The sequence below is a fragment of the Podarcis melisellensis genome, assembly GCF_964234715.1.
Source record: "Podarcis melisellensis genome assembly, chromosome: 8".
NCBI lineage: Eukaryota > Metazoa > Chordata > Lepidosauria > Squamata > Lacertidae > Podarcis > Podarcis melisellensis.
In genome coordinates this window covers 30,326,590-30,349,814 of record NC_138540.1, presented here as the reverse complement: position 1 = coordinate 30,349,814, position 23,225 = coordinate 30,326,590, and the positions used below count along the sequence as shown (strand labels likewise).

Here is a 23,225-nt window from a genome sequence, read left to right as displayed (position 1 = left end):
GGCTGGGGGAATGATGCTATATTGTGGGAGGCCACGAGAGCCACCACTTCGTATCTCAAACCCTTAATACTTTGACGCAATGTTTTGTATCCCACCAAGTCCTACTCAGAGTAGACCTACTAAACTTGACAAACCTAAGTTAATCATGTTCATGAACTTCGATGGGTCCACTCTGTCTAGGAGTAGCATTGGACACCACCCAGTATTTCCTCCAAGGGCAGCCAGACACAAATTCAGAGAAGAATAGATTGCACCAAGCAAGTATCATTGTAAACCATCTAGAACTTTGTTGATTTAAAAATTCTGGATTCTCCATGTAGAGTCATCAAAAGATATTCTCATAACAGGACTAACTCTTGTGGCAACCATTTAAAAGCACCTCACTGAGTGGTCTCTCTACAACTATGCACAGCTCCTCCACTTTTTCTTTTTAAACATATTTTAATTTTTGTTTACACAAAACTTTATTTAGAACAAGGAATTGGCATCAAGCAACACCCTCCTCCCATTCCTGAAGATGCCTCCACTTTTCTAATGCTCTTGTCATATGTGCAACATGTGTGGTCAGATACTGCAAAAAGCATGTTAAATAGACCCTCTGAACCCGAAGTCCAAACTCATTCCCTGCCAAGCTGTAGGACCCATTTTCTGAAGGCATCAAATTTACTTACAATTCCGTGGAATTCTGCAACTTTCCTGCAGAGATCAGGACGTCGTTTCTGCATAGCTAGATAAAAAGGGTTCTTCAAGAGGTCTTCATCATACACAGCCATATGGACTCCCCAAGTATCCAATTTAGAGACTTTCTGGAAAGCAGAGAGTGAGAGAGATTGAGATCTCCGTGGTCAAAACCCAATTGCTACCATTAGTAACCAGAAGTAAGACACTTCCCATCATTCTTCCCACAGACATAGGCTGCAATCCTATAAGCACTTACATCAAAGAAAGCCCTATTGAACTCAATGGCACTTGCTTACATAGGATTGCACCACAATACCCCTCTCAACCATTTGCTCAATTATGTACCACTATTTCCATGTACACAATTATATAGAAGAATTATATATGGAAGAAAGTCAAATTCTAGGGGGACTGGAGAAAAAGGTGCATTTAGGTCCAACTCTACTATTAGGCAGAGCGAGGAGGCAACTGCTTCAGGCAGCAAATGTTGGGAGGCAGGGAACAGTATGCAACCTGTGTGTGCCAAGAAACCTGCCCTGTGCCCCCTCCAAGCTAAGCGTTGCTGCCTTCAGGGACAGTGGAGGCAGCTGCCCCATCACCAGTGTTGAAGAAAGTCAACCAACAGTTTGGTAGGTTTCTGCATATGGACAGGAACGGGTGCCACCCCATCCTTTTTTCCCCTCAAGCAGCAAAATGTCCTGGGTGTTTTCCAGACTATGTGACAGGAGACCAGGGGTGTTTGTTTCTATGCCTTGGAATAGGTGCCACCATCCCACTCAGCCCTTTATAACACCAGACACCAGGGATCCACCAATCATTCACTTTCCTCTTCTTAAAGGTCTTCTCAGTAGAGACTGTTATCCCCAGCTGGATACATATATATAGATACATATATATAGATAAAATATGCAATTGTCCTTTTGTTTTTATATATGCAGCTGTTTTACTACTTTTTACTTGAATTGGAAATGATTCATAAATAAAATCATTAGTACTGTATTCTTATTTATTAATTATTCACTGGCCCCTGATGGATCAGAAACAGTTTAGACCAATTACTTTCCCGTATTGCACCATAAAGGAAACACTAAGCTCTGCTTCAATATATAGCTGAAGGTTATGAAGTACGAAAAGAAAAGCAAGAAGACCACCATACCTTTGTCTATGCTTCCATTGTATACTCAAGTTTTAATTTCTCTTCTTGCCAGGGACAGTTAAAACCATGCTCAAGGCAGTTTACAACATGAAAAAATACATACTGTATTGGCCTGAATATATGCCTCACTTTCCCCCCAAATTCTGACCATACAAAGTTAAAGTGTGGCTTATACAGTATTCGCAACCTCACAGTATGCAGCCAGGAGCGCCGGGCAAACAGTGCCAGGAACACAGCAAAGAGGCACCTGCCCTGTGCATAGTCCCATGTCCTCTCCCCCAAGGCCAGGAGACAGCAAGGAAGGGGAAAGGCCATCAGCAACACAGCGCAGCCCCCCTCCCCCCCACTATGCAGCCAGGAGCAATGAGGAATGGAGCGGCTTATATTCAGGTATTTTTCCTTTTTTTCCTCTCCCCCCCCCCCCAATTTTAAAGGTGCGGCTTATATTCAAAGCAAAACAAACCAAATAAAACCTTAAAAAGTACACAACCAAATTGAACAATTGCCACATATATAACAATAAAGATACAAAATAAATATACAAAAATTTAAAATCAGTAACAGCAACAACAACTACTCCTAACAATACCCCAGCCCAATAGTTTGTTCGGTCCTCAGCTTTTGTAGCAGGCATCTGTCATGGCCTCACCCTCCTGGACCAGGTGGGGAAAGGCCTACAAGGCAAGGAGCAGGTCTTCCAGGACTCACAACCAAGCCATCAGTCTCAAGTAATGTTCAGCCCTTCCCAACCAATCTTGCCCACTTCAGAATCCATCTTAGAATGTCAACTTTCCCATTCCCTCCATTTAAAAAAAAAAAAACACCAGTAGGGTCTATTCATGCTATTTTGCTTCCTTGGGTGAAAATTTAGTTTGCCAAATCCCACCACCACACAAAAATGATGTAATAAACAGGTTTTTTCCCCATCATAAGGGTCTCTAAGCAGCAGCACCTTTTCCCCATGCCATTCAATTGCATGGCTCCTGTTTTAGAGGGAAGAGAAACCACCTACAGCGGGGCTTAAAGATTTCTCAGTTGAGGCCCTCTCTCTGCCCCAGGGGTGGGGAACTGGATCCAATTGGCAGGCCCACTCTCCATGGACCACTTGGACAAGTGGGAGTGCCTGTCTACCTGTCAATCATCTGACATCAGGTGCTCCAACTCTGAACCCAAGGATCAGGAGTGCACTCCAAGCATTCCCCACAATGCTCCCTTTGCAGTCCAATCTTTAATTCAAGTCTCTCTTCCTTTCCAGTTGTAATCTGGTCCTTTTTAAATTTGGCACCTTTTTCTTGTTGCTGCAAACTCAGAAAGTGCCCGCAACAGGAAAGGCACAATCAGAAGAGAACTTATTATTACTAAAGCTATTACCCATCATTCACCAGCAGGTCCCAGGCCAGGTTACAACCATTTAGAATTCAGAATGGTTAAAACAGATTACAGCTACATAATAGGGAGGACCTTAAAACACACATCTCAGATATTTTTTGCTCCATAAAACGCACTTTTTTCTTCCTAAAAAGTTAGGGGAATTGTCTGTGCGTCTTATGGAGCGAATGCATGGTTCCTGGAGCCAAATTGCCCAGGGGCAAAAAGCAGATCATGCTCTTTTTTTTTTGAAAGAGGGAAGTGGGTGCTGAAACAAAGCCACTGATCATTTGCTGATCGGAGAGAGAGAGAGATAAGGGATGCTAGAGATAATGGAGGCTGCCTGGGAGGGAGGAGGAAAAGACAGCAAACTTGCAAAGGAGGGAAACAGGAAGACTAAAGCAACAAGGAGAGAAATTAGAAGAAAAGGAGGAGCAAAAAACTGCTCCAGCTAAGGAAAAGACACTACACTAAGGCAAACAAGAGGGAAGGGAGTGTTGAAAGGAAACAGCTGATCAGTGGGATCGGAAGAGAGATAAGGGACCCTAGTGGAAGCTGCCTGGGAGGGGGGGAGGTAAAAGCCCATGGATCCTCAGGATTTTTACATTGGGTCACCCCAAATTCACGATCAGATCACATGTCTGTGGCCACAGCATGAACCACAAAAATCATACATCCACTGTTTTGTTCATAATACTTTTTTTCTTGTTTTCCTCCTCTAAAAATTGGTGCGTCTTATGGTCAACTGCGTCTTATGCAGCGAAAAATACGGTACTTAAAAGGAAGTTCTTTATTATTCCTTTACAATTTGGCCCTAAGGGCTGATATGTCCTGTGCCTGACAGTATCTCATCAGGTGATGGACAGGTGGGCATGGCATGGTCCAAACCATGCTGTGGGCTAAATGGGGAGACCAGGCAGGCCAACTAGGATTCCCCACTGCTACTCTACCCAGTGCATGAGGCCATGCTCTAGGACACAGCTGGAGCCTCTTGGTAAAGCCTATTGATTAGGACAGGCCCATTTCAAGAAAATTTGGAGTTCAGAATCTTTGCATAGTCTTGAATAGATCATGCAAAGATGCCCAGTTTGCAGCTGCCAAGAGAAACCTGAAGGATGCCACTAACTAGTAAACACAACACAACTTTATAAGCCAAGCAGTACCAACAGCTACAATCATTCTAGGGGCAAAAGCGATTGGTGCTTTTTAATCGTGAACACTGCTGCTTAGTTATAAGTGTAGCATCTATAGCTGGTGGCCAAATGCAGATGGGATCATAACGCAAATAGACAGTGATATAAAGTAGTTTTGATATTGACAGATGGTAGCTCTGATGGGCCAGAAGAAGTAGTTCCAAGTGATGGCAAGACAGCAGGCAATTCCCAGCATATGGGATTACACGCTGCAAGTGACAAGTCTAAACTGCTTAGTACCAACAGAACAGATACAAGCCAAGCCACACTAACAGTTGCTCCCAGAACCCTTATGCTGAGGAGAGTTGATGGACATACCCATGGTAAGCCTCCTGGGGACCCAGCAACCAATCAGAGCTACTTAAAACAATTCAAAACTTGACAGTTAAAACTGTTAGATAGGGGTTGACGACCTGCAGAGACAGGGACCAGTTCTGATGGGGATTTGGGATTATCTTGGCATGGCAAACTACTCTGATTCCTGAAGAGTAAAACTCCTAGAAGGGGTTGTTAGAGTGTTCCCCCTGGGGTAGTAATACTAATAGCCATTCTAGATGGAAATAGTCTATCTTGAGAAAAGGTTCAGAGAAGAATGCTGAATAATGTAGAATATGGAAAAACAGGGGAATATGTCAGGTGCAACCCTAGGCCCCCTATCTGCCCTGGATTCACACTTAGCAGGTGTGTTGTGATACCTTTAGCATTGCATTACGTCTTTTCTCAGAGTGGCTCAGGAAAACAGAGTTATCCCCTTTTTACAGTCAACACCACTCTCCACAGTAGGGTAGGCAGAGGGATTGCAATTAGCCCAAGTTCATAGAAGAAAATTTGAACTAGAGCCAAAGCCATGTTAGACGTTTAGAAGAAAACCACATGACACAGCCACCAGAAAAGCATGTGGAGGAATCACTTGGTTAATGCTCTTGCATATAAAAAAGGCTCCCTCCTTATATAAGGAAGTACTAGCCTAGCCCTCTCCTCCTAGAACATTAACATGGAAGATTATGTATCCCTGAATCTATATTCTTATACCCCAGGAAGGATTATCACTAGATTATTTTTTTTAACATGTGTTACTGGATGTGGTCATGTGCCGATACCACACAATATTACCCTGCTTGGCAAACAAACATTTCACAGCATGTCTAGCAGGTCACATTTGTTGGATGGTTCTCGCATAAATGCCACAAGCCCACCTCTAAACAGGTTTAGCAATGCAAGACAATCAAGCATGCTTTCAGGAAATATTCCAAGGTCACTTGTGTGGATGAGTCATCTTCTGACATTGTTAAGTTTATGGGGTGGCTAAAGCAGGGTCTGTTTTTGCATCTGTTAAGCAGAGCATTTTCACAATGACTAAGGCAGTTAACTTCAATGGATCCATTCTTTTACAGCTACAGCATCAAATGACTGGGGGGGAAGGAAAGCAAAATCTCATTTAAAGCAAACAAATGATCTCAAGCACATCCCACAACCATGTCAGACCCCAGGATAACCTGCAAAGTTTGAGGCAAAAGCCTAGTAGTTCTGCCTATGAAAAACATACCCACTTAATATTCTTGTGTATCCCAACACATAACCAAGTTAATTTAAAAACTGTACTATTTGATAAGACTATTCTCTTACATCAGAGATGGGAAGCCTCAGGCCCAGGAGCCAAATGCAGCTTTCTAGGGCCCCTTTATCCAGCCATTGGCCTCGCCCCAGGCCACACACCCTGGTTTTTAGGCAACACCCCTCACTAGCTCTGCTTTGCATTCCTCCTTGAGTGTTTTTGCTGGCAGAACTATGTTCCTGATATCTGATAATGCTTCTAGCTTGTGTGAATGAAGGACAGAGAGGGGTGTGTATGTGTAGAATTTAGCCTCTTGTACAAAGATAAAATTCACATTTGTTGCTCTGCCCACATTTGCCTATGGCCAATCCCACAAATGGCATGTGGCCCCCACAAGTGAATGTGACACTTGAGCTGAAAAGTTCCCTGCCTAAGCTGTACATGGCTTTACAGCTTCTGGCCTACTACTCTTAATGGCCAGCTGATAGGAACCAATTGCTATGAGATAGTCAATCATCCCTCCATTGTGTCTGAAGAGATAGCCAAAGATTCAAGGTGATGACTCCACACACACCAATTAATGGAAGGGGCTGAGCAATAGTTTGGGCATAAATGAGGCAGAGCAGTCAGAATTAGCTAAATGCTAGAAGTATATCTGGGGGTCTGGCCTGTTCTCTGGGGATTTGATATGGTGTAATAGATCTACTTCATGGGGTGTCTGCCCTTTCTCTGCATTCCTGTTTTACTTGTTTATTTGTACATTGAGCAAAGGAAATACAGTTACGCTAAGTGCTCCAATCCAGAGAAAGCTAAACCCAGAGCAAGCTACCCTATAACTGCATTGCTTGGGGAAGTGAAGAGTCTATGCCACAAAGGCTGGGTATGCACTCCCATCTTTTCTGAATCTAATGCACGCCCACCGCTTATTTGGGAAATCATGTACACACAATGTTGGCTCCAATCTATATCTATCTATCCTGTTGCATCCTGTGAAAGTGAGAAAAAGAAGACCTAGCTGTATTTTAAGATGCCAATGTGTCTACAGTCAGTATTTTGGCTTCAGACCAAGAAGTTTATCTCCAAAGCTCACTCCCACCTTTTGAAAATCATTAAGTTCTAATTGTACTCACTTTTATTTGGCCCACTGGTGGTAACCTTATCATCTATGATGTCAGACAGATCCCTTCAGGAAATCCTCTATATTATATATCATCATCATCATCATTTGACTAGCAGGAAGTGCCCAGTGCTGCATGGGTATTTTTAGAAACCTTTTTTTAAAATGGATAATGCAATTTGTGAGTTTGCACCTGTGACACCAAAAATCAGGTGCTGCCAATCCAAACTCATGTTTTGGTCCACCATCTTGATTCAAAATGGTGCCTGGCATCTAAACATCAATGAAGACTGCAGTCCCCATCTTGGGAAGGAACGTTTGTGCCAAGTTTAGCAATGATATCTCAAGAGGCGTCTGAATATATAGAGAAGAAACAGAAGACAAGACAAACCACTTTCCAAAATATATAGCAGATTGATTGACTGATTGATTCATTTACCACTTTAGTGGTTTACAAATATAAAACCAGTTTAAGAAGGATTGCCACACATAATTAAAATATGCAATAAAACAATGTCATAAAACATCAAAATATTCAGAATTAAAATGCAAAACAAACAAGGCCTTTAAAACAACCTATATATCCACAAACAATTAAGTATGGCTTCCTCCTCATTCCCCAAGCTAGTTAGGAAACTCACAGCATCAGGAAAGTGCCTGCTGCTCTCAGTGCAGTAAATGAGGACCACCTGTAGGGCCACTGAAGAGATCTGTAACACCACAGATCTATACAGCTAATACCTGATGAAGTTCATGCTGCCACTTAACTTACAAAACAGGCATGCAATAATGCAATTTGATAATTGAGCCACGGAGCTCAGAGTGCAGAGCTTGTGGTCTTTCAAAACAGACTATTCAAAACAGACTAATTACAACAAGAAGCTGTAGTGTGGATGGAATGCTCTGGTTATGGCTCCAGCCACACTGCCATCTTCCAGAATACTCTGTTCCCTCTCCCTCACTCACCCACACACCCTGTTCAGCACTATGTGGTCAGTGAGGACACAATCTTCACTGGGCTGGGGGTTTGGGGGTGCCCTTATCCCCCCACCCTGCAAAATAAGTTGGCTCAAGACACTGGTGAAGTTGCTGCTTTGACAAACTTCAAAAGCAGTGTTCGCGTAAGCTCTTTCCGAGAAAGTCAGTTGACAAGATGTGGTGCCGATTTAAACGCCCAGCCACATGACTTATCAACGTTCTACTTAGAAATGCTCCATGCATAAGTAACTCAAAACTGATGCTTCCTATGTTGTTTTGTTAACTGCATACAAGGAGTGCACTTGCTTCCAAGCAGCCACTGCTTTCTAACACACAAGCTTTTAGCATAATGCCTGCCCCTACCTTGGAAACAAAACTAGTGAATCTAAGCAAAACAGCAAGTGGAACACAACCTCCATGTAGATAAAAACCCTCAACTGGTATAAAAATAGGGTACCAAACCCCAACATTTAACTTTAAATAAGGGGGGGGGTGAATGCTAGTAAATGAAGAATTGGGCTTCTGCTAGGATGTGAACTATACTATTCTTCACACACAAGTCATCGTGTCTCCCACCCCACCCCCAGAATTCGTCAAAACTCTTAATAAATATGCTTTATTACACTTGTTTCTTTGTATTATGCAAGGCATCTTGAAAATTGTAAATAGAAGTTTCACTTTGAGAACATGGCCTACCTATCACTTAAGTCATCGTTTTCTCACCCATGTTTACTCAGCAGCAGGTGCCTGCAGTGGGAGTTATTCCTAAATGAGTGTGTCTAGAATTACAGGCATGCAACCCAACATAAATGCATGTTTGTTCAGAGTCAGGCCCCCACCAAGTTCAGTAGGGGGCTTACTCTGAGCATCTGCATTGCCTCCTTAAAAATCTACTATGCATTGCCTATGCATAGTAAAAATCTACTATCTCCTTAAAAATCTACTATGCTTAATATCTATTAGCATCTACTATGCATTGCCTCCTTAAAAATCCAATACTTATTGGAAATAAGATAAAACTGAATTTAGTGGACCTTGCATCAAAGCAGACAAGAGTAGGATTCTAGTCTCTTGAACACTAGTCTATGGGATGGCAAAGCCAGTCACAATGCAATTCTATACATGCCTACACGGCAGAAAGCTCCACTGGACTTACTCCTAGGTAAATTGATATAGGGTTACTGTCTTAATCGCTTAATTACTGTGTTTGCCTGCTAGAAGGATACTATGTCATGGTGGGTATTTTAGAATATGTGCTTTTAGCTACTTTACATAAAAGTTACCATCAATATCCTGTTTTCCATCCAAAAAAATTAAGTTTACCCATGTATTTATTTATGTGAATTTAAAGCATTTATGAACTGCTTAATGTTTCAAAAATGCCCAAGGGATTCAAACATGTCCTTCCACAGAGGAGTTACAGAGAAGCCCACACTGGAAAGATTGCAGACCACAACTTCCTGTGTGGACAGAAGGTAGATTGCAAGAACTCCTCTTTTCAGAATCCTATGCATAACTACGGTACTTGGGAGCAAGCCCCATAGAGCTCAGGGGCATTTGCTTCAAAGTAAAACATGCAGGATTGTACCGCTGCTCATTCCCGATGAAGTCTCCAGTTATAATCCCCATGGTTGACTCGGCTTAATATCTATTAGCAGCAAGGGACGTTATGTAGCCAGAAACTCATTTCAAACACATCTTCAGCTGCCTATTTCTTCTCCAGTCAAGGATATTTCAGGCCACACACCAAACACTTTCCAGGGACTGCCTCAAGGGAAGCGATAAGCCCCTAACGCTTCTTCCCCTCTGAACTTTTCTGCATCACCCTGCAACTTCACTCCCTTCGCAAAGAAGCACTTACTGAAAGGACACGTCCGAGAACCCGAACGCTCGAAAGGCAGGAAGCGGAAAGGAAGCAGCTCACGACACACGCGACATTGGGCTGCAGGGCCCCCCAGTTCCCTTCCAGCCGCCTGACTCCAAGAAGCGCCCGCACTGGCCCAGGCTGAGGACCGAACCCTGCAGGAGAGGCCTGGAGGGAATCCGCTGGCCGGGACGCCTCTCGGCCGGCGCTCAAGCGCTTCAAGCTCTGGCCCCCCGGACTTCCTGGCTCACTTGCCTCCTGAGCCACTGAGTGCGACCAGGGCTCCTTGGCGGCCGCCTCGCTCGCCGCCTTCCTGCGCCCCCGGCCCCCCTGCAGCCGCCCAGAGCCTTGCCTCTTCCTCGCCAAGCCACCGAGGCGGGCACTTCCCAGCAGGCCAGCCAATCCGCCGGGCCGTTTCCACAGCCGCTTCGACCACGTCTGCTCAGTAAGCAGCCCGAGAAGGTGGAGCTTGCGGGGGTGGGGGGAGGCTCACCGAAAAGCAGCAGCAGGAGCAGGCGGAAAAGCAGATGCGGCGTTCGGCGGAGAGAAGAGGAAGAGCAGGAGCCCGGCGGTGGTGGTGGCGGCGGCGGAGGCGACTCTGAAAAGGCGGGCTGGGGGCCCCTGTGATTGGCTCCAGAAGCTCCAGCTGTGCGCTATTTAAGGCCGGCAGCCCGGCGCCTGCTCGGGAGCCCGAGCGCGCTTAAAGGGAGCCGGAACGGAGCTCAGTCTCACGAGGAAGGCACAAGACAGCGAGGGCGGCCAGCTAGCTCTCCTGACACCTGTCTTTCAGCTCCTGCGGTGGCGTTTCCTAAGGATGCTGGAGAGCAACCAGTCCAGGGCGAGGTTCTTTCTCGCTCGCCCAAGATCCAGGCGTTGCGCTGACTCCAGCAGGCGGTGAGCGGCGCGGGCTGTGGGCGATCGGGGGGCTCTGCCATGTGCGCGGGGTCCGGAGACGGAGCCACCGGGGCTGAGCTTCGAAGGAGGGGCGGCGGGGGGAGGAGGAGCAGCGCGTAGGGCCGTGAGAAGCAGCGGCAGCCCGGCTGCCCCGGCCGGCGCGCGCCATGGCGAAGGATGAGTGCAAGGCGCTGCTGGACGCGCTGAGCAAAGTGACGGCCTGCTACCGGCACATGGTGCTGACCATCGGCGGCACCTCGGACTCGCAGAACCTGCGCGAGGAGCTCAAGAAGACCCGGCAGAAAGCCCAGGAACTGGCGGTGGCCAACCGCAACAAGCTCACGGCCGCCTTGCGGGACAAGACGGTGAGCAAAGAGGACAAGGCGGAATTCGAGCGGCTTTGGGTCCTCTTCTCCACCTGCTTGGAGATCCTGGAGACCGACATGCGGCGCGCCCTGGAGCTGGGCCAGGAGTTCCCCCTCAACGTACCCAAAAAGCCGCTCATCCAGACGGGGATGAGCGGCGGCACCTCCGGGGTGGCCGCCCGGGCCATGAGCGTCCAGAACATGAAATACGAGGCGGACAACAACATCGACGTGGTGGATTTGAAGGACCTGGAGAACGAGATCAACCAAGTGGGGGAGATGATGTACGAGATGGAGATGAAAGTCAGCGTCCCGCAATGGACGGTGGAAGCCAAGCAGGACCCCGGGGCGGAGCTCAAGTCCACCATCAGCGTGGGCGCCTCCTCCATCGGCATGATCGAGGTGGAGGAGAGCAAGGCCTTTTGCGATATCAACAAAGTGCTGGCCGGCATCATCTTCACGGCTGTCCTCCTCATCGCCATCATCCTGGCCGTGTGTGTGGCAAAGCTCTCCTAAGGTGGGGGATGCCAGGTTCAGGAGAAGAGTTTGGCTTTTCTTGATGAGGGAGAAAAAGGAGAGGCGTTTGTTCCCCCAGATTATGGTTTTCCAAGCGAAAGGGTGGAGGGAGGAGGCGAGTATGGGATGGGATCCCTGTGCCGGAATAAGGGGCAGGGGATGTGTTCTGTTCAAGTCCTAAGCCTGAGGATTTGTGCGATATTCTAGCTTTAAAGAACAGTCCATCTAAGGTATGTGGGTATTACAACTCCCAGCCATAGTAGGGATTTGTTCGCTATTTATAGATGATTATTCTCAGTAAGCAGGGAAAAAAAGTATTGTTTGTGAGTAGGTTCTACTGTTGGTCCATGTTTACAAACTGATTACAAATTGCACATGATTTGGAGATGGGAATTAATTCAGTGGCAAAATGGAGACACCTATAAATTTACATATAATTTCCTACAAACATAAATGATGTTGTGGTCCTGAGTTGAAGATTTGTTTTCTGTCTCTAAAAGAAGTGTGCTTTTAGCCCTGGGTGCTAAGCCTGATAGTATTTTATTTTATTTTATTTGGTGGGAGGGGGAGTTTAGAACCAAATGGTTTAAGAGATCTGAACTTCTTTTGTTTTATCGGAACTAATTGCACTTTGGCACAGCATACACTGTGAAAGGCAATCCAAATCTGCAGAAGAAAGATTAAGCACCATTTACAGAGTCCTTAAGAAGCTCTGTGTTCAATTCACTGTTGCATAACATATTCTACCACTTATAGTTTGCTGTGGGGTAGAACCAGTTCAGCTTCTTTGTTCACTGTCAGTCAAGTTTAAATGCCCGTTCAGACCAAATCTTCCAGAAAGGATGCTGCATTATACCCCCTTATACAGTGTGCACACAAGCTGCATTATATATAATGCATATATCACATACCCACAGTAGGATTTACTCCCTAGTAGGTGTATTCATTGCCTTGAAATCATGTATGGATACACATACCTGAGCTGGGAGCAAGTGCCAGTGAGTTCAGGATTTAATTCTGAGTAAATAAGATTGCACTGCACAACTCCCCTGGTTTGTGCATGGAAGCTGAACAGTGGTGTTTCTAAAAAACAGTGAAGCTGGAGTGCAGCAAGATCCCAAGTATGTTTACTCAGAAGTAAACTCTACTGAGTTAAATAGGACTTGCTCTCTGGTAAATGTGTTTAGAATCGAAGCTTTAAATGCAGGCTCTGGCTATAATCCTGAGCATACTTATAAAGAAGATTCCATTTATTTCAGTTAGACTTTCATATAATGTGTTTCAGATTTGGGGTGTCAATGTGGCCTAAAAACAAGCCACTATCACTGATTTTTTAATGCTGTAACAGGACGTTAAAACCTATGAATCTGCCTTGTGCCAAGTCAGACCATTAGTTCATCTAACACAGCATTATGTTTCTTCACTCACTGGCAGTGGCTCTCCAGGGCTTCAGACAGGGGTCTTTCCCAAGCTTACCTGGAGATTCCAGAGAACCCTTTCCTGTGCTTGATTCTATGGTGCAAAGAGGCATGATCTCACGTTGACAGTCTGAAGTTTACACATGTACATCTCCTATTACTGTTAATGAGATTTACATGTGTACCTGCCAGAGCCAAGAAGATTAGAATCAATCTTATAATCCTGACATACCCAAGACCTGGCACAAATGTGACTTGGATGGCAGCATCTGAGCACAGGGCTGTTGCAGCTAGACCGTGGAGCTAGATAAACATTATGTAAAAGAGAGCATTGCTCCTCTTTTAAGCTGTCTGTGGAACAGTATCTTTAAAGGGGATGCAAGAGGCATTCCTGTGCAGACAAAGGCCCTATCTAAAATGGCTTTTAAAGCAGAGTTTCATTTCAGTCACAGCGGATTGTCAAGAACAGTATACTCAACATGCAGTTCCACTCATTCAAACTACAAGGGTGCTACTGAACATTTCTAACCCTTTTAGCAGCAATTAGCAGTTCCAGGCAACAAAGTTAAGCAACTGAAAGTGTGGTCCCATCCCTGTCTACTCAGCAGTAAGTGAGACTTACTTCTGAATAAACGTGCTTAGGACTGTATTGCTCACGTACACAAAACATGCTTCTCTACTTGCCCCTTGAATTAACTGAGTTAATTGAAGTGAGAAGATTTACAGGTCAAGCTTCAACCTCTTCAAACTTTTAAGTGCACAAGTCGGTGAAAACCTTAATCTGAACCCTTGGGTCTAACAAAGCCATGAGTTACAATTGTCCCGTGTCAGATTTCCTAGCAATGGTGATATGTGTTTTGGACTGGCATTGTGATAGTGATATACTTTGCATGATAGGATGCCCTAAGTTCCTTTACACGAGTTCCTTAAGAGCTCCTTCCACTTTCTCTATACCCATAATGGTGAACCTTTTTCAGCCCAAAGTTCACATTCCCTTCTGGGCAACTTTCTGGGGAGGATGTGTGGCCTCAGGAGAGTTCCAGTGGCTGAATAGAGAGACCTGGGGGCACATTTGGGCCCCAGACCTGAAGTTCACCTCTGCTCTAGACAGGACTGATCTACATGGTCTAACACTATGGGCTAGCTCATTACATTTAAATTAATTGGCTAACTCAAGAGCATCCACCCACCCAGCAACTGCTACAAGGCTAACAAGAATATATTATGTGATTACTAAGAAGCAGGCAGCAGAATCTTATACCCTGACCCTAAGTCACTTGGGCTAAGAGCATGAGTCTCCTATTGACAAATCTGTTAAGTTTTATTAATAGAGCTATCCTGAATGTAATACTTGGAATTAGGTCTCATTAATTTCAAAGGAACTTCCATATGGCATGTTTAGGATTAGTATGCTTGTCTCATTAATGTCCTTGCAAACTGGATACGTGCAACCCAGTTCTCTGTATATTTACATGGAAGGTTATGTTGGCCTCAGTGGATGTTGGCAAACCTAAAAACACTTGAAAGCTAGTCAACATTGGGATAAGTGGGACCTACATGCAATAGGATCAGGCTGCACAGCTGCAATGCTTTTTGTACTTACTTGGAAGTAAAGTCCCATTGAACATAGCTGGACTTTAACTACTGAGACAACATGCATAGGAGGCGGGGCTGCCAGTGAAAATCTATAGGTTCTGCCTTCAAATGCATATACTTAGGTATGTACCTGGCAAATCTATTAAGACTAATGATTTACTGACCATTCTTGAACTCTTTCTATGTGAGTCCTACATCATACCCACATTAGTTTCCTTAGAATTTTAAGTTTACACTTATTTACTTGTAAGCCAAAACTTAAAATTCTCTGCATACAGGTAGACCATATTTCAAGTCAAATATGCTCAAGGTAGACTTCTGTCCTACAGGGATTTTACGGGAAAGAATGCCCTGTAAGTATGCACAGAATGAGAGCCTAACTCCGTAACTTGCTTCTCTTTAGGAATGAACCATTAATCTTCCTAAATATAAGTTATCTGAGTAAACTGGCTCAGGCTACCCATTGACAACAGTCTTGTTAGTAAAATTTGTGCTGCATGTTTGCAGGCAGCACTGGACAACAAGTCTTGGTTCTGCAGAGGTTGCAACCAGGCAAGACTTCAAAGCATGTTAACACATAAATAAATCCTCCTGTGTTCAATAAGCAAGACAGCAGCCTTAATTACTCAAGGTATCAAAAGTGTTTTGATATTTGATTGTAAATATGTGTTTAGTCCAAAATGGAATTGAGAGGTGGGATTTGGAATTTATGTATTTGATGTCAAAACTGTGTACTCATATTGGTGCTAAAGTACCTATCTCTGCATATGTAGATAGACTCAAACTGCTGCTATTGATCCTGTGTTCTGACCACTGTTTTACTTCAAACATTGTTCATGAGAGGTAGTGATGGCTGTCTTCACTGCTACAAGGGCTAGACCTTTTTCTTCAGTGTGATTCACAAACCTTGCACTTAAAGCTGGTCTGCAAATGGCATTATTAAACTTGAGAGTGGGGGAACTGCATAGTTGGATTGCAGCTAGCAGTATTTTAATCAGAAACAGATTCTATATTCTTTGCACATTCAGAACTCCAAGGGTTGCATTTGTTCTGGAACAAACAGGAAATCCGGATTAATAACTTTTTTTAGTTCCAACTTGGGTGTAGACATTTCTCTACTCATCTTTGTAAAAGTTTCAGGTTTGAGATGTAAATCTATTATGCTGACATACAAGATTTGTTTTCCAAATGATCTAAGACACAGGATTGCCACTATCTAATTACCTAATGGGTCCACCATTAATCTCACATGTACGCCCAGTGTAATCACATGCGCAGTGTGACCTAGGCACAGCTGCCTGTCGCCTGGTTTACTAAGCTGACCAGATGCAAAGGGGGTCAAGACTCTCATACCTTTAAATAGTGATATGGAAGAAGACATTTTGACAGGTTTAGCCTGCTAGGCAGAAATCAATGGAATAACATATAACAGCTAAAATTCTATGGAAATGTGAAAGATATGAGACACTGGAACAACTTTATGACAGTAAGAGCTGTTCGACAGTGGAATGAACACCCTTGGAATATGGCAGTCACTCCTTCCTAAGAGGTTATTAAGCAGAGGCTGGATGGTCATCTGTCATGGATGCTTTAGTTGAGATTCCTGCATTGCATGGGGTTGAACTAGATGAGCATTGGGGTACCTTCTACAGTGCAATTCTATTATTCTGTGTCCTCTGCACTGGTCTCCTTATGGGCAATGAGAGCAGAAGGTAGCAATCATTCCAGCTTGTTTTGTGGGAATAAATTACTGCTGAATTATTAGAATTTGCACTTCAGGCCATCCCAGTCAAAACTTGGTTTCACCAAATTCATGGACATTTGTCACTGACAAAAATAAAAGCCCAGCACATCTCTAAACCCTCCAGACGTTTTTTAAAGCCTAAGGGGCCTATCCTGATTGATAAACTGCTTTAGAGGGCATAAGAGAGTTTGAAAATGTTATCCATGTTTTAGAGACCATTTGTAACTTAAAAGGTGAAGTGAGAAAAACCAGAAAGCTAAGTAGTAAGGACTTTTCATAATTTCCCTTTTTGTGGTAGAATTAATATATGTCCATTCACATATTTAAACTTTGTTTTGCATGAGCGTGCCTAGCTGTCCTGGAAATATTACATATTGCAGCAATACAAATTAGTTTCCACATTAAGTACTTCACATTAAGCAACATAATTAAGCAAAGAATTGCTAAGTAGTATAACTCCAGTAAATTTACATTATGGGTCTTTATATTCAAGTTGCTATAAAGCAGGGATAGGGAGCCTCTGGTCCAAGGGTCAAATGTGGCCCTCCAAGCCTCTGTCTAGCCCTTGTGACTTTCCCAACAGCACACCCCTTGCCCTTCAGCAGCCCTGCTTCACATCTTCTTTCGGTTTTTGCTTGGCCCAGAACAGGCAATTAAACGGCCATGTCTGTGAGCACCTAAAAAAGGATGCTGTGATTACTGAGACCCAGCATGGCTTTCTCAAAAACAAGTCACGCCAGACGAACCCCATTTCTTTTTTGGTGTTTCAGGGGAATGCCGTGGACATAGTATATTTCGATTTCAGTAAAAATTTTCCCATGATATCATGGAGAAGTTAGTAATGGTTCCTCGTCATCCTGGAAAAAAGGACAAGTTGGTGCCACAGGATTCTGTCCTGGGCTTGTTGTTGTTCACCATCTTTATAAATGACTTGGCTTGGATGAAGGAATTGAAGGTGTGCTCATTAATTTGCAGATGACACCAAACTGGAAGGGATAGCTAATGCTACAGAAGACAGAATTGGAATTAAAACTGACCTTAACAGATTAGAGAACTGGGCCCAAACAAACAAAATGAATTTCAATAGGGACAAATTTAATGTTATACACTTAGGCAAGAAGAACCAACTGCACAAATATAAGATGGGGGACACCTGGCTTGCCAGTAGTATATGCAAAAAGGATCTAGGGGTCTCAGTAGACCACAAGCTTAACATGAGTCAACCATCTGATGCAGCAGTAAAAAAAGCTAATGCTATTCTAGGCTACGTCAACAGAAGTTTAATGTCTAAATCAAGGCAAGTAATAGCACCACTATTCTGTCTTGGTCAGATCACACCTGGAGTACTGTCTCCAGTTCTGGGCACCACCATTTAAGAAGGATAATGACAAGCTGGAATGAGTGCAGCAGAGGACAACCAAGATGATAAAGGGTCTGGAAACAAAGGTTGGGGGAGTTGGGTATGTTTAGCATGGAAAATTATATGAAGGCCATCTTCAAATATCTAAAGGGCTGTCACATGGAAGAAGGAACAAGCTTGTTTTCTCCTCCAGAGGATAGGACCAGAACCAATAGATTCATGTTACAAGAAAGAAGATTCCAATTGAACATTAGGAATAACTTTCTGATGGTAAAAGCTCTTTAACAGTGGAATGGACTCCCTCAGGTGGTGCACTCTCCTTCATTGGTGGTTTCTTAGCACAAATTGGATGGCCATCAGTCATGGGTACTTTAGTTGAGATTCCTTAATTCAGGCTTCCTCAACCTTGGCCCTCCAGATGTTTTGAGACTACAATTCCCAGCATCCCTGACCACTGGTCCTACTATCTAGGGATCATGGGAGTTGTAGGCCAAAAACGTCTGGAGAGCCAAGGTTGAGGAAGCCTGCCTTAATTGCAGGTGGCTGGACTAGATGACCCTCAGAGTCCCTTTCAACTCTACAATTCTACGATTTATATCTTAGTGCTTGAGCCACTAGATTGTGATGTACCGAATATATTTTACACACAAGATCACATTCGCTCGGGTTGCACATAACGGTAATCTGAACAATTTCTTGGCACAAATGTACAAGCATTTAGACTCCTAGAGGAGAGATTGCTGCCACTTTGCTCTTGGTCTAGTCTTCTGCAGCTGTGAGCTAAGCCATGGTTTAACCTAGTAAGTCATCTGACCCTGGGCTCATAGTTTGTACCCTCCAGGCAAATCATAAGCTGTAAGCCAGACAAAACTCGGTTACAGCTCATGGTTTCTTGGGAATGAAACAAACCACAAGCCTTGGTTCATACAACATGCTCCAGGACTGAAGAAGCAAAGGAGCCACAATCTCCATTTGGACCAACCCATGGTTTAGCTTAGGTGTTATGTATAAACTGAATCACAAATTTAAAGCAGAAGCTTGGCTTTTGTGTATGTACACACACACACTTCTAAAGGCCTGGTTATTTTCTTATGTTTACAGCCTTAGTAATTTTTAAGAATGTATATATTCACTGGAAAAGGCAGAGGGGGTCTCTCTTTTTTTGTAAAATAAGATTTTTTAAAAATCAAACTTTGCCGTATTTTACAGAGTATGACAAAGTAATGTATTACGACCATGATGATAGCCCAGTAATTATAAATACAGAGTGTGCAATATAAAAGGAAATAAGCACTTTTGATTTATAACATCCAGGTTTTACTTCAAAATGTTTTGTCAGGTTCATATTACAGAATTGTTTTAGTATGAATATGGAAGTGTTAAAATATTATAATGAGCTGGCATCATTCCATCTGAGCAAAAGTGTTGCTTTTGTGCTCAGGATAAAGCCTGTTGCTATTATTTATTTAAAATAAAGCCTGTTCTGTCAACTTGCCAGCCTGTTTGTGACAGTCATTTTTTCAAAAAAAGACAGATGCCCAAGCATAAGCTTATCAATCAAACTGAGTTACCCATACTGAATTGCCTACACACTCCAAATAACCTATTTCATTATTATACTGTGAAACACCACCACTGCCATTAGAGAGTTGTCGTAAACTTCCATAGTTATTTTACTGAGTGGAATCTCGCCTGCAAAGAATTTCTTATTGTCCACATATATGCGTGCAAGGCTGAAGCGCAAAACACTGTTTAAATATTATAAAATCAGCTTCTTCCATCTCACGACAAGCACAAACTTTTTCATCTTTATATATAATATAATGCAATGGGAATTTGCTTACAGATGACTTTGTGAATTCCATTTTATAGCAGTGGCACCTAAGCTAATTCTCAGAAATATAACCACATTCACTTGAAAGTTCTATTTTTTTTAAGTGTCACTACCTTTAAAGTAAATAAACTTAGATGATGGGTGTGTCAGCTTTTGAATTACTCCAGCACACTGAGTCTTAGAACACTGGTATCCTACATTCACCCTAAGATTCACAGCAACCAAGAATTTTGGAGATCTATAGAGAGGACAGAAAGAGAAAAATTCAATTACAATTTATGGTGATGTGCTGAAGCCAAGGGGTCTGCATCTGGAAAAATCAAGCACTGAATGCTGATGATCTATGCTTGTTGAACTAAAGAACCTTAAAGGTTTCATCTGTTTTCTGCAGGTTAAAAATGACCAAACCAAAATCAGTTGGAAAGATCCGGTAATGAAAAAAGAAATATTAAATTAAAATTCAAAACAACAGAACCCGGAAGGCCATGTGTCACAGGATTGTTTCTATATATAAACAAAATCCAAGAGGTATTAAAGCTCCTAGCCTTCCGGCTAAAAATTAAGAGTGCGGAATAATAATTTGAATATAAATAAATGTTTGTGAAGCTCCTCATCAACATATTTACCCTTCACAGATTTTCATTATGTAAAAAGTCATTCAGGAAGACCAGTGGATTATAGTCCTCTAAATGCTTTCTCTCAATACGATTATGTTAGTCTTTTAATGCAGGCTGAGGTCTGAGTGGAATAGTAGGGCTACACGTGAGCAGTCAGCTGCAGTCTACAGTACAACTGGGATTACTGAAGAATGACTGCTTTCTAAATCTTTTGTGAAATTGTGCATGTGCCAAGTATCTGAATAACATTACAGCGAGGAATGAGAAGTCAGTCTATATGAAAGTATATTGCACAGATGAGATGACAAAACTTCATGTTATAATTCCACCAGGCATATTTTGCACAGCTAAGCACTGCATACAGACCAGGCATCTTGGTTTAAAACAAACAATGGTAACTTAAACATGCCAGCTATGGTTTGATGCTGGCTCATTTTGAAACTAACCATTTTCTATTTTAATCTGGATGACAAGCCCAACCTTCAGTTAACTGAGTTTGTATACAATGCACAACTATGGCTAGTTCTAAAGTGAAGTAAGACTTCACTTTCGTTTACGTACAGAGAAGGGAGAAGGCTGTGAGGCTGTGTCTGAACTGGGCCTGACATTATTTTACTGCAGATTTGAAAGCAAGGCAGGTCTTTATGTACACATTAATCTTTTTCTTACAAGTCATGTTGACAGAAGGATAATGAGAAATCAAATCAATCTCTATTTTCTTTATTTGGCAAAATCCATATCTGCTGCACGTAAACTCTGGGAAGCCTATATTTTTTCATGAATATTTCAACGTTTAAAAGTAGCTATTAAATCAGAGCCCATCATGTAACTTATTTATCTCTTCTACAGTTGGCAAGGAAAATAACATTAATACAAAAACCTTAATAATGCAATATGAATTTAAGAAGATTTTAAAATAATTTGAAAGAAATCAAATTCAGAGAACAGTCCAGATTCTTAAAAAATGACTACAGTGGTACCTCGGGATAAGTACTTAATTCGTTCCGGAGGTCCGTTCTTAACCTGAAACTGTTCTTAACCTGAAGCACCACTTTAGCTAATGGGGCCTCCTGCTGCCGCCGCGCTGCCGGAGCATGATTTCTGTTCTCATCCTGAAGCAAAGTACTTAACCGAGGTACTATTTCTGGGTTAGCGGAGTCTGTAACCTGAAGCGTATGTAACCCGAGGTACCACTGTACTTGTAATTAGGGTGCAGATTAGACTTTAGAACAAAGACTAGGTATATAATAGTTTCTAAATCTCCAGTTATAATGCACTTAGTTAAAGAGGAGGAAATAAAAACAATTTCACTTAGCTACTTCATAGCAGTTAAACGTTCACTAGCACTTTTCTGGAAAAGATGGGAAATTAATTTAAAGGAAATATAGTAACAGGTAAGTCCATGAAGTCACATACAGATGATCCCTTGTTTTGTATTAAGAATGGTTTTTATCCTTTAAGGACATTGAAAAAAACTTTACCTCAAAAATTAAAATATCCGCACATATTTACCGGTAAGTCACTTATAATATTAGGTTATATCTAATGCTAGTTATACCAAGAGTAGACCCAATTAATACACATGACTAATTTCAATGGGTCTACTCTGCATAATACCTAGCTGGGTACAGCTCATAGTCAGCCAGTTACCAAAAAAAAATTACATAACTTGGTAACCATTAAGAACTGGTACCTGAATTTGCTTGTTTTTCCCTTGTCATGTCTATTGGACTGCAGGCCTATGGATAAGGACCGTGTTATTTGTAATTTATATACAGAACCTAGAACATTTCAGGCATTCCATGAATGAAAGAAAAATAGCAATAATAATATTGCAATAAAGGAATACCAAATAATTCTCTACATTGTGGGTTGTATCCAATGTGGTGCTAAGTTAAAGTCCCTTGGTACTGGAAGTACTGGTTCCACCGGCAACATGTTTTGTATTGTTTCACAACAAAATGCAGACACAAGTTGCTGGTAACTTTGCTGCACAACCCCATGAGTTGTGCAATGCATTTCCTCTACAACTGTTGCGAACTGGATACTTCTGCTGTGTAACATTAACATTCCAAAAAAGTGAAAGAGCGAACAGAGAATGTTGGATACAGCCCCATATCTACCATATTTAAACAGGGCAATTTTATACTTGACTATTCACAAGTCAGGTCTACTGAGTTCAATGAACCTTACTAAAGAGTACTGCAGACAGGAAATGGTGAGAAATATTAAGGAAAAAATTAATGATAAACAGTTTGTATAGCATATAAGAGAAAGAGTGAGCAGATGTCCAGTCTTGCGTGTATGTCTGATTATAGCTATGCTGGTGTTTCGTCCCAGTTTTCCCCCAAACGTAATCAGCCAGCTGGCTGACCTCTGCTACTCTGCCAAGCTAGCACCAGAATGAACTTGCAGCCAAGCAGTTTGGTAGGACGCAAGAGCAGTTTACAGTTTTTCAGCATTCTTTTTTTATTTCTCAAGCAATTTCTATACCACCATCCCCCCGCCAAAAAAAATCACACAGTGATTTACGACAATAAGGTAATCTAAAAACACAAGAAACAGAAACACTAAAGCAATAATCCTAAATTACACAATTAACCACATAATAAAAGTATCTTAATTCATCAGCTTCTAAAAGTCTGAAAAAATGTGAGTTTCTACATGGCATCTAAAAGAACATAAGGTTGGAGAAACACACACTTCAGTCAAGAGGTCGTTCAACTCATGTAGAATCACCAGTGAAAGGGCCCTTCCATGGGCCTCCACACAAACACACTTCATTTAATGCAGGGACCCCCAGGTGAGCCTTTTCTGCTGATCCTAATGCATAGGCAGGTTGATATGAGAGAAGCCATCATCTCAGATATTTATGAACATGAATTGGTAAGCACTGAAAGGGGTTTCAGAGTTTACACTTTGTACAAACTGGCATGGTCCAACTCAAAAAAGAAAAAGAAAAAACGTTG

At 42.6% G+C, this 23,225-nt stretch overlaps 2 protein-coding genes across 7 annotated transcripts in view; one reads left to right on the top strand and one right to left on the bottom strand.

Moving 5' to 3' along the window:
- Positions 1 to 10,539, bottom strand: part of ANKRD27 (ankyrin repeat domain 27) — a 55,655-nt gene extending 45,116 nt beyond the window's left edge. The window contains exons 1-2 of one of the 6 annotated variants that reach the window (XM_081924009.1): positions 10,406 to 10,539; positions 672 to 806 (exon numbers count right to left, since the gene is read on the bottom strand). In XM_081924009.1, the coding sequence (XP_081780135.1) occupies positions 672 to 773 (102 nt within the window). In that variant the 5' untranslated portion in view covers positions 774 to 806; positions 10,406 to 10,539. Of the gene's footprint in view, positions 1 to 671; positions 807 to 2,968; positions 3,303 to 7,711; positions 7,889 to 9,909; positions 10,352 to 10,405 lie in introns of those variants that run through there. The other 5 variants (XM_081924012.1, XM_081924010.1, XM_081924013.1 and 2 more) reach the window with 5 other exon arrangements.
- A 434-nt stretch (positions 10,540 to 10,973) lies between these two features.
- RGS9BP (regulator of G protein signaling 9 binding protein) lies at positions 10,974 to 19,302 on the top strand (the record flags this gene model as incomplete). Its single annotated transcript, XM_081924129.1, has 2 exons — positions 10,974 to 15,142; positions 15,184 to 19,302. The coding sequence occupies one exon, from the start codon at positions 10,974 to 10,976 to the stop codon at positions 11,685 to 11,687; it is 714 nt and encodes a 237-aa protein (XP_081780255.1). The 3' UTR covers positions 11,688 to 15,142; positions 15,184 to 19,302.
- Positions 19,303 to 23,225: the final 3,923 nt, after the last annotated feature.